The sequence below is a fragment of the Hemitrygon akajei genome, chromosome 7 (genome assembly GCF_048418815.1).
Source record: "Hemitrygon akajei chromosome 7, sHemAka1.3, whole genome shotgun sequence".
NCBI lineage: Eukaryota > Metazoa > Chordata > Chondrichthyes > Myliobatiformes > Dasyatidae > Hemitrygon > Hemitrygon akajei.
In genome coordinates, this window is record NC_133130.1 from 56,525,991 (window position 1) to 56,543,014 (window position 17,024).

General features: G+C 37.6%; 1 protein-coding gene across 26 annotated transcripts in view; it reads right to left on the reverse strand.

Annotated features, from left to right (window-relative positions):
• Positions 1 to 96: 96 nt before the first annotated feature.
• The window catches only part of LOC140730474 (neurexin-1), a 1,634,325-nt gene continuing 1,617,397 nt past the window's right edge, over positions 97 to 17,024 (reverse strand). For all 26 annotated transcript variants that reach the window (XM_073050928.1, XM_073050924.1, XM_073050929.1 and 23 more), the window contains one exon: positions 97 to 3,345. In XM_073050928.1, the coding sequence (XP_072907029.1) occupies positions 3,059 to 3,345 (287 nt within the window). In that variant the 3' untranslated portion in view covers positions 97 to 3,058. The remainder of the gene's footprint in view (positions 3,346 to 17,024) is intronic.

The window sequence follows — 17,024 nt, forward strand, 5'->3', positions numbered from 1 at the left end:
TTATTATGGAAATATAATATTACCCTGCTTGGAACATTGAATTGTGAGATTTAAAATTAAAGGAACAAAAGAATGTACGTCACAAGGTTTCTATTATAAGAAACATTTTATTAACAAAAACAGTAAATTCCACTGGCTTAGCATTTTCAATAATGGTTAACTGGGCTTTTGCAACAAAATTTTCTTTCAATATTCATCACACAAAGCACTCGAGGATTGGGCTTTAGAATGGTTTTGCTTGTTTTATCTTGTTTGAAATGCATCATTCATAAGTAAAATTCCATACAGCTTCAAAACAAGAGTTTGCCAAAACACAACACGTTATAGTACCAAACAGTATCAACCTAAATGAGGCTTGGAAACTGCCATGCTAGGGGCTGTAGGTAGTTTAAGACATAAGAAAATGTTGTTTTGTAGCTGGTGAACCAAATTATTAACTAAATGGATTGAACTACCTTGGCAACATGAAGAGCTAAAAACTGTCCAGATTGTCAAGTGCTAGTTATCCAATAATATTTTGCAAGTGTTAATAAAATGATTCAGATAAAGTAATGAAAAACCTTTATTCCATCAATCTTTAATTTAATATATGGATATAATACATAACCTTAATGACCTGCCTGTTAGTCTTATTTTATATCCCTTGGATCAATGGGACAATAAATCTACATGACAGATTTCAACTCTGCATGAGCTATGATTTTTCTCTAGAGCTAAAAATAGTAATCCTGAATACCAAGGAACTCCTCATTAACTACTGAACCATGGCAGGTCAGGGTGATGGAATTTTTCTCAGCTTCATTAGTCGTTTGTATGTGGGGAATGGTGTGTTTGTTGAGGGAATGAACGTTGATTGTAAACTTAACCCATGTAATTATGTCTCCTCTTGATGCCAATAGAAAGATATAAAATGTTATTCTATATTTCAGATTTCAAAATTCATAAATGTTAATATGAGCAAATATTTGTGCAGCAATCTGGAACATGCATTTTTTTTTTCCTATTTTACAAGAGCAACATCAGAACTGGCTTTAATCACACCTATATTGTCATTGTATGGATTCATATACACTTTAAGGAAATTCATTCTTCATGAACTATTTATGGATTGGTTAATTGTTAACAAGTTACATTATAATCACATTAAATGAAATTGCTGTTTCAGTTATATAGTACATCTTTGTGATTAAGGACATTTCTGGTATGTTCCCCTTTACTCAGAAAATAATTCCCTTTTCAGCTTTTTGGACAAGAAGGCACCTTTCACTTAAAGATAAAACAATGGTCCAAGTTTTATTTAGATGAAATGTAATTGATGCGGTTAGTGTGGAAATGAGTGCCTCATGTTATGAATTGTTGGAGATGTCGCTGAAATGGTGAAAGCAGTTGGCAAGGAGACCATTTCGAACTGACTGCTGACACAAAATAGAATAGTTCCTGTTATGTTGTGGCCCCTGCTGTTTAAAGCTAGTTTTAATTTTTTCCTTCCCGTTTGAATGTATGAACATCTATTTTCCTCCCAGGAGGCCTTTAGTAATTCTGCTTGTTTCCCTTGAAGTGCACCCATAGAATTTAACATATTCTCTTTGTCTTTGTTTTGACGTACATTACAACGAGGTTTATTGCTATGAAATCACCAAAAATAATATAAAAAGCTAAATAATGAGTTCTTAAGATCTAGGTATTTTAGTATTCCATATATAGTACCCATTAGAGCTAGAAAATGAAAGACCTTCAATGCTTTAATGTTAAAGCTTCCAAATGGGAGAAGGACATGATTAAATTAGAAAAAAAGATGAAGCATAACAATAGGAAGAAATAAGCAACTGTACTTTCTGCAGTGATGCTGTAGATATTTAGGAAGATTTCCATGTAACAAAGCACATTGATTGACATTCAACAACATCAATACATGTCTTGCAAATTAAGGAATGATGAGATTTTTGAAACTTTTTTTATTTTTCCCATTTAGAGAAAACATGAAAAAAAGATGAAATTATTGAGATCTATTTCCATTGGTATATCTAACAAAGATTTCATAATATTAGCCACCGTTTCAGTGTAAAACTTGCTTTGTTTCCCACGCAACAAAACCTCAAACAGAAGAGATTACTGTCTGAATTACAAAAATGCAGCTAAATTATATTTACATTCACATGTATCTCTCTTACATGTATGGTAGACATTCATTACAATGGCAATTAATAAAAAGTTTGAGACTATTAATGATGGCTGCAAGAACATTAAAATTGCAGATCTCATCAACAACTTCAAACTTGTCTATCCATAGCTACAGCTATAACATTGCGTTTACCAAAAATGTCTGGATAGCAGAAATATTTGCATTGTCTATACAACAGGCTATAAAACATCACTCATCACAGTCCAGAAAGCACATATACATGTTTGTATAAATGTATGTAATAACATATTAGCGTGCATGAAAATTTTCAAATGATTGTATCTATGCTCTCTCTTTATTTGTATATATCCATGCCTTATATTTCCTGTGGATGAAATTAAGGCGTTCTTACTTCTTACAAACAGAAAGGGATTATTCCATGTTATACTATTTAACATTAGTCTTATGTTGTAGCCAGCACTTAAACACAGGTCTCCCAAGGATATAAAGATGATGAAACCCATTGATGTTGAGGGTCTGCTAACTAACTTTAAAGTTTCTTGAAGTAATAAGACTTCTGTCACATTGCAGAATTGTTTAGCACTTTGGCTGAAAAACTCATGGTAACAGGTAGATTCTCTGTGCAATGTTGTAATACTCTTCTTGATGAATGCTTCATGCTGTTGCCTCCACAGTAAAGTTCAGACAACGAGAAGGCGGAGCAAATTAAAACACTGTGAACAAGTAGGAGACTTCAACCAGCTTGAAATGTTAAAGCTTACTTTACAAACTGTTGTCTTTCCTTCCTGATTATGTGTACTGTCTTTTTTATCCCATGTGCTTTGCAAAAAGTAAATCTCAGTTTTATCATGTCTTTGATAAAATGTTTTTGTGTTTCCTCCTCATTTTATAGGCTTCCTTCTTCCAAGTGCTTGATCAGACATAGTACTCTTTATCTTTATTCTTCTTGTTTTTGCTTGAATTTTTGGCATTGTTCACTTGCTTCTCTTTCACTACAGCCCCATTGGACTGAGCCGAGTTACTGATGTAATTTCTGCTCTCATCCACGTGGTAGGAGCCTTCGTCTCTATTCCTATATTTGTACATGGCATAGAGGAGGATGAGAATGCAAAGAGCAGCTGCTGCTACAATCCCTACCACCATCCCTGTGGTACTGCTTGATTCTCGAATGACTTCTGCTGTTCCTGGGAAGCCTCTGCCACCTGGTCCAGTGGGGTATGCTGTGAGTACATCAGGAAATATAGAGAAGGTTATTATTGAACTTTAGATCTTCTGTCATCAGTTTAATTAGAATAAGGTAGGGAAAGAGGTACAATGTAGGGTACTGAAAGGGGTTTCAAGACACTATTAATCTTTTTGGCTCTCATTTTGGGAAAGAAGTTACTGTTGCAAGAGCTGAAATAATTCTACTAGTGCTTCCAAGTTCTCAATAGGTCTGCCCCCCTTTGCTCCTACCCAGGTGTATGTACTAAAGAGTTATTTCAGTTATACAGACGGAATCATCCAATTTTCAGAATTAAGTTGTTTTGAAAAAAAATTATCAGTAAAGGGATGTTTTAAAGTTAAACTACTTCCATTGAACTTTCACCACTGAATGATTTCACCATGTTGCAAAATGATCTCAGCAGGCATCAGTTTACTGCTTTCAACTACAATAAATCAATACTGGGACAGATGGTGAAAAGTTTAGAGTTAAATAATGGAAAGCTACTTAAGCAATGGGATGGTCCACCTCTCTAATGGGAGTCATTTGCAATTAATTTCAAAGAACTATCAAAGACAGTAATCAGTTAAAATTCAAGCAAACAAAGCAACATGTGGTAGTATACAAGTTATTTGATGTTAATTATAATATATTAACATTTAACCTAAAAATATCAAAATGAATGCTCACCATATATGGGTCAGTCAGTAAATTGCCCCCATGATTTTGCAGGAAAGAAAAAAAAAGGAAGAAAGTTGTAAAGAATGGTCTTAAAACATAATCATATTTGTTTATTACAGTATTTCAGAATCAAGCTAAATTTATGCAATTACTTAATGTGTTGCATTTTCAGATTAGCTTATCTATCAAACTATAACAATGTGATTAATCCACATTCACCTCAGTAAGAGTTGCCAACATTCCACTTCAAACAGAAATAATGAGTTGTAGGTGGGAGTTTGCTCTTCAGTCTGGAAGTACTCATCAGGATTGTTAAGATGGGTTATTTTAATTTCTTTAGAGGTCTGCAGCATTGTCGTTGATTTAAAAATAAATACTGCACATTGATCTCAGATGGAATCAAGAATTTTTTTTTCCCACTGCCCACTGTATCTCCTGCCCTTCATATTCTAGGAGTCCACTGTCAGGAATAATATTAAGGAAAAGAGAACATCCTCTTAGCAGTTTCGCATGGAACAACTGAAGTCCAGTTAAATGGAACTGTTGGCAATCCTTACATATCTTACTCTTCAAGTTTTAACAACGTGAGTGAGCAGTTTTTTTTAATATAATGAATTTATTTTAATTTTACAATTCGAAGTAGAGTCACAGGAAAAGTGCCAAACTCAGTTCAAAGTTAGCATTCTATCAATTGTGAAAATTATTATATTTAATACAACTCAATAGATAGGTGAAATCTGTGTAATGTCCTGTTAAGCAGTTGTGTTGTCTGAACTGTTTAAGCATACAATTTAAATTATTAACAGTTAAACAATCATAACTCAGAAAATAAACAAGTTACAGGTACTTTTATACAATTACTGCAGCCGGCAGATTTTTTTTCAATCTGAAAGGAAGCATGTATTTCTTTCTCGTCAGTTTATAAACATGTGCTTTCTGTTCTCCTGTAGGCCACTATATACAACCCAGCCAAGTCTAGTTCAGCCATGTTGTCACTTTATTGATAAGGTGATGAGTTATGATTGTTTAACTGTTTATAATTCTGTTACATTAGAATGGAGGCATGCATTCTATTTCTCATAATTTTTAACACTTTGAAGCATGTTTAAAAATTAGGTTAGCAATTAAAAGTCATTATTTTCAGGAAGAGAAAAGGTGTAAAGAAAGACTAAAAAAATCATAGTTAACATATCTTTCAAACATTAACTTAAAATAAATATGGTAAACAAATAATACAATATTGCGAGAAAGCAGAGTTAACAGTGACTATAAGGAGAATGGCTTAGCGGATTCACTTAAAAATGAATGTTTAATACATTGATCCTATCAAAGATTGGTTTTCATTATATTGATAGCAGGAACATTTATTCATAATTAATAATAACCCAGCTTGCCTCCATTCTAATGTAACAGAATCAGGAAAGCTGCGCTGGGTCAAAGTGCTAAATCAAGAAAATGGCCCAGTTTTACTATAATTCTGATTGATTGGCAAGAAGGATGGAATTGCAATAGCAAACATCTATTCACGTGTATTGTAACTACTAGATTTAATGATGAAAGCAAAATTTTGTCAGAAAAATTAATCCAAGGGTACACTATTATCAAAAGTAATAGGAATGTGCGTACTAATAGCTTTTAACTGGAATGCATTTGAATTTGCATTGTAAAGTTGTGATGAGTGGGATGGTCTATCACGTGCCCTGTCCAAAGTTTTGCAATGAAGTAACATAGGTCTTATAAATAGAATCTCACATATATACTTTTCCTTCAAATGCAAATAATGAATATTGCTTAGGGAGTCAATATTACCTTGTGACTACCAACATATTTACGGACTGGTGCCTCACAATGAGTTTAGCTCGCTGGTGCACAGGAGCCCAGAGCAGTGCATGGGGTTTGGGGATGGGGTGCTAACATAGGAAGCTGAGGCACAATAGAAAAGCACTATATTCCACACTTTGATTGGCAGCCTTTGATGCTGCTTCATTGTAGCCACTGTAGGAAGAATTCTGACTCAAATTTTTGGCCGTCAATATGCCAGGCAGTTGCAACTGGGAAATACACAGGCAAAGTTTTGTGCATGTTTCAAGCTAAAATGCCTTGGAACAATTTTTTAAGAACTGTCTCTTTTATTAATTGCCTAAAAGTTTGGAGTTGCGCAAATGGGCACTGGTGCCTAAAATAGCAGGTGATACACATTTTATTTCAGTAGATGAAAGCAATAGAACAAACTCAGCTACTGGCAATGTCTGATCAGTTGACCTGTGAAAATTAAGTATTGAAATGAATACAAATGCCTTAGATTCAATTTCTGCAGGAAGCAGAAGACTAATGATCGTGAACAATTCTTGCTGGACTATCAACCTTTGGCTCATCCTGGCTGCTTACCGTAACAAAAAAAAAGCTGTGATCAGTGTTATACTTAGTAGGAGAATGATCACCATGTGTATTCTCCCTTACAGGTGCCAGAATTGGACTATATACAGTGCTTTTCACATTACAACTGAGTGTTGTCTGCTTGTCAAGATTAGCAGCAGGCAGCAAAGCATCATATAGCGTGAGCAATTGGAAACAGCCAATACCATTATTTCATGTTCTCCATGCGGTTTCAGCAGAAATTTATATTTTATGGTATGATTTAACATTTTGGTAAAGTGATGTTTAATGGATTTAGAAATTAGACGTAAGTTAGCCAGTTCAGCATCAAAATTAATTTATAAAAGACTATAAAGATGGACAAAGATATGGAAATTTAATATGGGAAAATGGGAAATTATCCGTTTGGAAAGAAAAACAGAACAGAAGCATATTATTTAAATAATAGGAGTTTGCAGAGTTCTGAGGTGTGCATGCAGAGGATGCTATAGTGTATGATTAGATCAATGTTAAAATGCAGGATCTGCAATTAATTAGGGGAGATAAAATAAGGATGTCTGTCTTTTTTTTGGTACCAGATTCAAATACAAAATACGAGGTTTTGTTTCAGTTACCTGGGGCATTGGTGAAAACACACTTGGAATAGACCGTAAGTACATTAGAGGAAAAAAAAGCTTTAGAAGACTGCTATCTAGGATCTGTAGGTTGCCTTATAAGAAAAGCTAAATTGGCTATGTCTTTATGATCTAGAGATGAGAAGAATAAGAGGTAACCCGACAGAAGCCTGTAAGATCCTGAAGAGTTTTAACAAGGAGCATTCCCTTATCCATGAGAAGAAGGTCATTGTTAGGGATATAAAGGGTCAATAATTTAAAGTGGAGAAATAAATGCTCACTTTATCCAAGGGATTTGAAGCTCCTATTAAAAGAATTGTAGAGGCAGAGTTATTTGAATATTTTTGAGATTGTTCTTTTAAAAAAAAATGAAAAACTTAAGTGGGTATAAAAATAATATGGGATTTATAGAGTTTTTCAGCACAGAAGTAGGCCAATTGGTCTAACTTGTCCATACTGATCATGTGCCTACCTAAGCTAGTCCCATTTGCCTGCATTTGATCCATATCCCTCTAAACCTTTCCTTTCAATGAACCAGTCCAAATGTCTTTCAAACATTGTATCGACCTCTACTACTTCCTCTAGCAGCTCATTCTCTGTGCCCAGCACCTTCCATCTGGAAAGTCCGGCCCCTCAGTTGCAATCAGATCAACCATAATGTTTTGAATGTGGCAGAAGGCTTGAAGGACTGAGTCGTGCTCCTGTGCCTCCTTTCAGAACCGTGGCAAAACACCTGGGGAAGACATATCCTCAGGGCAAGTGACCTGAGAGACTTCTCTGAATTCATCTAAATGAAACAAGTACCCATGCAAGGCTACAATCTGTAAACCAAATGCAGAAGGATTCTCTTGTTAAGAGGTAATTTACTAAACTATTATTCATGCTTGCACATTTCAAGACTTTTTATTCCATCTTGGAAGGAGCAGACAATTAAAATTGACTTTAAACTACATGCCTTTAAGCAGACTACCAGTATTAAAACATTTATAAGTTAATCAAGTCTTGGTGAAAGATTAGAGGAATTACATTAAATTTCAGTCATACTGCCTAATCTTATGTTTAAGTTAATAGCCTGTATCAGCAAATTCTACAGAGCAAAAACCAAAGAATAACCAGTATTGTTGAACTTAAAAGGTGAAGCTAAAGATTTAGAGAAAATTTCCTGAGAATAGGAGCTTGGCCGTGCAAGGCACGATTGCCGCTGATGAGCTAATGGCAAAGGAAATTGAAAAAGTTGTTAGAATCAAATAAATACATAACTTAGACTGGGTTAGAGAAGCTGCACAGAACTGTGAAAGAATTTTACTAAATTTATTGTCCCCTCCATTCTGTTTTAGGTAAGATTGAAAAGTGCATCAATCCATGCTTGGAACCTCAGCAGAATCATGAAACATAATGTACCTGATGTTAGCTAAATAAAACACATGTTTAAAGTTTGTTTTGTGTTATCTGGTGTCTTATAGCTCTTGATGAAGTTGATCTTTTAGCTACGTGATTCCACAAACAGCAATACTGGAAGAAATTTCATCTCTTCAGAACTGTAAATGAGTGAGTCAAGGCACTAAGTTCCCACAAAATTGCACTCTCAAGTGGGAGATTTTATTGTTTGCAGCTACTCTGAATTAGATTTCTACTAATAAATGCAGGTGATATCATTGGCGATCACACTAAAAGGTACGATTCTTACAGATGTTTCACTATGGTTGTACAGGATGAAGCCATGTTCCATGGTGGTTTGCAGTAAATCCCTTCAGTTACAATGCCCATTCTGAAATATCTTGGTAGCATATATTTTCATAGAAAGCCTACAGCACAATACAGGCCCTTTATCCCACAAGGTTGTGCTGAACATGTCCCTACCCTAGAAATTACTAGGCTTACCCATAGCCCTCCATTTTTCTAAGCTCCATGTACCTATCCAAATGTCTCTTGAAAGACCCTATCATATCCACCTCCAGCACCATTGCCAGCAGCCCATTCCACATACTCACCACTGTCTGAGTAAAAAACATACCCCTGATATCTCCTCTGTACCTACTTCCAAGCACCTCAAATGGCTGCCACAAGTGGGCACAGTTTTCAGCCCTGGGAAAAAGCCTCTGACTATCCACATGATCAATGCCTCTCATCATCTTATAAACCTTTTCATAGAACATTACAGCACAGTAGTCCCTTTAGCCCCTTTTATCACACTCTAAGGTCAATCTAAATCTTCCCTACTATATAGCTCTTCCCCTTATTTTTCTACCTTTCATGTGCCCACCTAAGAGTCTCTTAAATGTCCTTAATATATCTACCTCTACCACCACCCCTGGCAGCCATTCCACAAATGTACCACTTTCTGTGTAAATAAAGCTTACCTCTATAATCACCCCCATAGTTACTTACAATCATCTTTAAATTATGTACCTTCATATTAGCCATTTCCTCCCTAAGAAAATCCTATCTAAACCTCATCATCTTGTACACATCTATCAAGTCATCTCTAATCCTCCTTCACTCCAAACAGAAAAGCTGTAGCTCACTAAATTTATCCTTATGGGATAGGCTCTCCAATCCAGTCAGCATCCTAGTAAATCTCCTCTACACTCTCTCTAAAGCTTCTACATCCTTCCTGTAATGAAGCAACAAGTACTGTACACAATATTCCAAGTGTGGTCTAAGAAGTACTGCAAAATTACCTCCTGCTTCTTGAATTCAATCCCTTGACTACTAAGGTCAACATACCTTATGCTTTCCAAACAACCCTAGCAACTGTGTGGCAACTTTAAGACATCTATTGATGTGGACTACTCTGTTTCTTCATACTGCTAAGAATTCTGCCATTAACCCTGTACACTGCCTTCAAAGTCAACCTTCCAAAGTGAATCACTTCACACTTGTCTAGTTTGAAATCCATATGCCACTTCTCAGCCCATCCCTGCATCGTAGTAATGTCCCATTTTAACCTCGACAACCCTTGTGTCATCTGCAAACTGACTAACCCATCCTCAACTTCCTTATCAAAGTCATCAATAAAAATCACAAAGAGTAGTCATCTCAGAAGAGATCTCTGAGGAACACCACTGGTCACTGACCTCCAAGTAGAATATTCTCCATCTACTACCACCCTCTGTCCTCTATGGGTACACGGCAAAGATTCTCTTGGTCCCATGCCTCCTGACTTTCTGAATGAGCCTACTATGGGTTGAATTGCCAAATGCTTTATTAAAATCCGTATACTTCACATCCATGGCCATACCTTCATCAATGTGTTTTGCCACATCCTCAAAGAATTCAATCAGGTTCCTAAGACAAGACCTGCCCCTCACAAAGTCATACTGGCTATTCCCTAATCTGGCTATGCTTCTCCAATTGCTTGAAAATCCTGTCTCTGAGAATCTTCTCTGATAATTTCCCATCACTGAAATAGAATGCATTGATTACAATTCCCAATGTTATCTCTACTCCTTTTCTTGAATAAAGTAGTAACATTTGACACCTTTCTGGTTCTTTTCCTGTGGCCATTGAGGATGCAAATATCATCACCACAGACAGAGAAGTCTCTTCCTTTGCTTCCCATAGTAATGTGGGATATATTCCATGGGGACTTAACTATCCTACAGTTCCAACAATTCCTCTTTCTTAACCTTGTCATATTCTAGTATGTCAGCCTATTTTACACTGTCCTCACAATTGTCAAGGTGCCTCGCACTGGTGAATAATGAAATAAAGTAATCATGAAGAACCTCCTCTGATACAGGCATATTTTCTCTTCCATCCCTGATTGGTCCTAGACATACTCTAGTCATCCTCATCTTCTTCAAGTACATGTAGAACACTTTGAAGTTTTCTTCAGTCCTACTCAACGAGGCTTTCTCATGCCCTCTTCTAGTTCTCCTAAGACATTCTTATGCTCTTTCCTGTCTATCTTGTAACTCTCTAAAGCTCTGTCTGATCCTTCCACCCTGAATCTTAAGTCAGCTTTCTTCTTCCTCTTGACAATCCTGATTCTTTCGCCATACCATCCTTTTCTGGCCTCAACGGGAAAAATCTATGAAAAAATCCATGCAAGTGCTGCCTAAACAACCTCCACATTAAATTTCCATGCATACATCTGTTCTCAATTTATGCTCCCAAGTCCTGCTCAATAGCATCATAATTCTCCCTGCCCCAATTAAGTACTTCCCTATACTGTTGTCTCCTATCCATCTCCAAGGCTAGGGTAAAGGTCAGGGAGTTGTGGTTAGTGTCTCTGAAATGCTCACCTAATGAGGGATCTGACACCTGACCATATTCATTTCCTAGTAACAAGCCCAGTGGCACTGGCATCCACTGTGATGAAGTGTTTTGAGAGGTTGGTCATGGCCAGCATCAACTCCAGCCGAAGCAAGGACCTGGACACATTGCAATTTGCCTATCATCACAATAGATCTACAGAGGATGCAATTTCCCTGGCTCTTCACTCACCTTTGAACACCTGAACAGTAACAATACCTACAACAGTATGGAAGAATGAAGGGTTAACAAAATCCTGAGGATAGCAGGGCAGGGAAAGAAGCAAATTGGGTCTGTCAGTCTACTCATACTAATTAACAAAGGTCTTGTTCAAAATGAAGAGCTGATAAAGCACAGATGTTGTGTGTAAGTAGGAACACTTAGCCTTCAAGACTACATGACTAACGGCTTGGTTTCTTCTAATTAATAGGGAACTGATTGTTTCTGTGGGGACCCTATGTCTAATTTTGTGTAAGGTATGGAAACATCCTGAATTTTGTGGATAACATCTAAGCTGGAACTTCTGACCCCTGAAAACTGCTGAGTGCATGTACCTTAAGGTTAAAAAAAAGACCATGCTTGTGGTTGCTTTAGCAGAATCTCTTAGTGAGCTCTCCGTGGTCACATAATAAAGTAATTAAACCAAATACCGGGGTCTGTGTCTTTCTTTAAGTCTAATCGGCAATAGTAAATTTTTCCGCTAAAAGGACAGCTTGCTGTTCTTTGATTACAACTCAACATTCAACATCATCATACCCTCAGTACGAATTAACAAGCTCCAAATCCTGGGTCTCTGTGTCTCGCTCTGCCATGGATCCTTGACTTCCTCATCAGGAGACCACAGTCAATGTGGTTCAGAAATAACTTCTCCTCACAGACAATCAACACCGGCACACATGAAGAATGGATGCTTAGCCCACTGCTCTGCTCTCTCTATACTCATGACTGTGGTTAGGCACAGCTGTACACACCATCCATACCCTCTTCTCATTGCTACAACCAAGGATGATGTGCAGGAGCCCTAAGATACACACTCAATGTTTTAGGAATGGCTTCTTCCCCTCCACTATCAGATTTCTGAATGAACACTATCTCAATATTTTCCCTCTCTCAATCTGCACCACTACTCCTGATTCTTCTTGCATTAAAATACAACCCATCCCACTGACTGCAGTTTTGTCCTATAACTGCCTATCCTTCCTCACAAGCTTTCTACATGCTGAATCTCCCAGTATACCAATTGCCCATCCTCTGAACTATCACTCTAGTCCTCGTTTTCCTGCCAAATTAATTTAAACTCTCCTCAACAGCTCTATTAAACTTGCCCACAAGGATTTTGAACCCCCTCAAGTACAAGTGCAACCCATTCGTTTTGTACAGGTTATGCCTTCGCTAGAGAGATACCAATGATTCTCAAATCTGAAACTCCACATTATGCACCAATTTCTTTGCCACACATTCATCTGCCATATCATGCTACTCGCACCCTCAACTGGTGCATGACTCAGGCAGCAATCCAGAGACTACCACCTAGCTTCCTATATTCTCTCTTCAGGACTTTATCGTTTTTCATACCTATGAAATTGGATCTGACCTGTTGAATAAACCCCGTCAACAGGAAGTTCTCAAAAAATCCTTGATAGTTCAAGCTATCTGTGAACTTCCAGCATTGCTCAGAAAATCGAGCCCATTGCCTTTTAGAAATACAGACTGATAATTCAACATAAAATTTCAGTCTACTGAATATTTATAATTAATGTTATTCCCTGTTCTGTGCAAGAGAATTCTGTCTTAAATATTTGATTTCAGGCTTGATCAGTGCACAGAAATATTAGTGGAACTTTATCACTAATGAGTTAAAGCAAGACAAGGCACCAAGCCAATTCCATGCTGGTAAAAGTAGTTAATTGACTGAAGGCTTAATATATGGGTCTCAAACCTTATCCTTTAAAACAGAAGTAGATAAAAACATGCCCAGCAGAGTAAATATGTAACTTCGAATCATGTCCTCTGCAATTCACTTTAATTAAACTGAAAAGTAGAGCTAAAACTATTACATTATACCAGTTCTCTTATTCATTATAATTACATCCTACTTAATTAGTTTCCGAAAACAGTGAATTAGACTAATTTGTACATTCCAAAACAAGTCAGATACAGTGCAATTTCACAAGTTCTTGGCTGCAGGCTGTTAGTGATGAAATGTTGTGTTACAATATCTTATTAAATGGACACCCTATATTCAAAGGGAAAGAATTTTATCAGACACTAGTGCAAGAGAATGAATAATCTGAAATATTTACAAGGAAGGTCATCTTATTCATTAAGGGCATTTCCATTCAGATGGAATTGATTCATCTAGTGAATGTGTTTCCAACTCACTGTCATTGAATCAGACAACCTTGTTGGTCCTAGATGCCAAATTATGCATTTGACTGCAAACCAGAAGAGTGTAGATTTCTCATGAGCACAATGGTTTCTGCAGGAAAAGTGTGGATCTTGGGTATAATGATTACTTTAATATATGATAAACTGGATTTTTTTTTCTCCTTGATTAAATGTCTAATCTGGAGACAGGCAGAAGAGATTCTGCAGATGCTGGAAATCTTGAGCATTTTTTGTGAAAGCATTCAAACCAACCTGCCTATTTCTAGCAACACGCAAAATGCTGGAGGAACTCAGCAGGTCAGGAAACAAACAATCAACATTCCAGGCCAAGATCTTTCATCAGATACTCTTCATTTTCCTTCATAGATGCTGCTTGGTCTGCTGAGTTGTTTCAGCATTTTGTGTGTGTTGGTGGACAAAGGCAGCTTCATTTGAATGTTGACCTGTTTTTCAAAATGGTCATTTAATTATCAGTTCTTATTCTGTACTGCTTTATTTAAAAGTAAAATGACACTCTGAAATAAGCAAGGCGTACCTGTCGTTAGGTCAAAAGGAAAGGCCCATATAAATTATTGAATGGATAGCTCACATCAATCAAATCGAAATATTACACCTCAAACAGTTCCTTCACCTCATCTCATTTTCTACAGATTAATGGTGCACCTGTTGAACTCACATTGGCCAAACCACATCTGTCTTTCTGTCTTTGTTTCTGTCTTACACATGTTCCATCCCATACCCAACTCTTCTTCCTATGAATCAACCACAGCATTGCTGTTATTTCCTACGCTCACATTGAACTCAAAAATTTCATTTCATTTGTTGCGAATTTGCACCCTCTTCTCATATTCACCTTGACCAAATCAAGTTTAGGCTAGTCACAAACATTCATTACAAGCCTTCAGATTCCCATGTTTCTTGACTATACTTTCCTCCCACTCAGTCTCTGTGAGAATTTTTAGTTTCTCTGCACAGCATTTGTCTTGATCGAACTTCCCATAACATACGATATAGGGGCAGAATTAGCTATTTAACCCATCAAACCTGCTCCAACATCCCATCATGGGTGACTTATTCACAGACTCAACACAATTCTCCTGCTTTCTCCTCCTAGTCTTTGACCCCCTTAATAATGAAGAAACTATCTCTACTTTAAATATAATCAATAACTTGGCCTCCACAGCCAACAGTGGCAATGAATTCCATAGGTTCACCGTCCCCTGGCTAAAGAAATTCCTCCTCATTTCTGTTCGAAAGGTACTTCTTTCAATTCTGAAGCTGTGCACTCTGGTCTTGGGAAACATCCTCTCCATATCCACTCTACCCAAGCTGTTCAATATTCACTAAGATCCCCTCATTCTCCTAAACTCCAGTGAGTACAGGCACAGACCAAACAACTGCTTCTCATACTACTTGAAAAGTTCCCCTCAATAAAAAGTATATCACTTGGATACTATTGGGGGAAATGATGTACCAGGAGAAGCCGCAGTGACCAGATCTCTGGTACTGAGTCTGGCTCTGTGGCTCAAAGGGAAGGGGAGGAGGAGTGCAATAGGGGATTTGATAATTGTAGAAGCAGACAGGAGATTCTGTGGACGTGAAGGACATCTGGATAGTACTTTGCCTCCCAGGTGCCAGGGTATGGGATGTCTCAGATCTGGTCAGCATCATTCTAAAGAGGGAGGGTGAGCAGCCAGAAGTTGTGGTATATATTGGCACTAATGACATACAGTAGGTAGGAAAAGGGAGAAGGTCCTGAAGAGAGAATATATGGACTTAGGTAAAAAGCTAAAAAGCAAGATCTCTGGGGTAGTAGTCTTTGGCTATGCCACATGTCAGTCAGGGTAAGAATAGGATGATTTGGCAGGCGAATGTGTGGCTGAGAAATTGGTGCAGGGAGCGGGCATTCCGATTTCTGGATCATTGGAATTTCTTATGGGGTAGGTAGGTATGCCCTGTGCGAAAAGGATGGATTACATTTGAACCCAATGGGGACCAATACCTTTGAGGGTAGGTTTGCTAGAGCTGTTGGGTAGAGTTTAAATTAATCTGGCAAGGGGAACAGGAACTAGAATGATGGGGCTGAACAACAAACACAAAATGCTGGAGGAACTCAGCAGGTCAAGCAGCAGCTATGGAAAAGAGTACAGTTGATGTTTCAGCCTGCTACCCTTCAGCAGGATTTTTTATTCAAAGGTTTCCATAGATCCTGCCCAGCCTACTGAGTCCCAGCATTTTGTGTGTGTTGCTTAGATTTTTAGCATCTGCAGATTTTCTCTTGTTCGTGATTGGGCTACTACACTGAGAAGTCACTTTCAGGGATGCCTACCCTGAAGAAGTTTAAATCTTCCCTTTGAAGGCAGTTCACTGAAACACTCTCCCACTGCTCCCCTCTGTGATTTCTGCTTCCCTCTGATTCTTTGCTTCCTCCCCTCCCCCCACCTTATTATTCTGACTCCTCATCTTTTTCCCCTCCAGTCCTGCTGAAGGGTCTTGGCCTGAAACGTCAGCTGTACTCTTTTCCATAGATGCTGCCTGGCCTACAGAGTTCCTCCAGCATTTTGTGTGTGTTGCTTGGATTTCCAGCATCTCCAGATTTTCTCTTGTTTGTACTAGGGCTAAGGATGGGCAGAAAGAACAATAGCACCTTCACTTCCTTAGGAGTTTGTGGAGATTCAGCATGACATCAAAAACTTTGTCAAACTTCTATAGACATATAGTGGAAAGTGTATTGACTGGGTGTATTATGGTTTAGTATGGAACATCAATGCCTTTGAGAGGAAATCCTATAAAAGGTAGTGGATTCAATCCAGTATATCACAGGTAAAGCACTCACAACCATCAAACACATCTATATGAAATGCTCTCATAGGATGCAGCATCCATCATCAAGGATCCTCACCACCCAGGACATGCTCTTTTCTCACTGCTGCCTTCAGTTAGAAAGTATAGGTGCTTCAGGACTCACTCCACCAGGTTCAAGAACAGTTACTACCCCTCAACCACCAGGCTCTTGAACAAAAAAAAAGGAAAACTACGCTCATCTATTGAGACGTTCACACAGCAAATGTTCTCAGTTTAAGGACTGTTTATTTTGTTATTTCATGCTCTCATTATTTATTACTATTAATTTATATTTGTATTTGCACAATTTGTTATCTTCTCTGCTCTACTTGATCTTTCATTGATCCTGTTTATAGTAACTATTCTATAGATTTGCTGGGCGTGGCCACAGGAAAAAGAATCCCAGGGTTGTATGTGGTGACACATACATACCTTGATAATAAAATTTACTTTGAACATTTTGAAACTGTAAAAGTACCATTGTTTTATCCGGTTGCATTATAAACTTAACAACAAT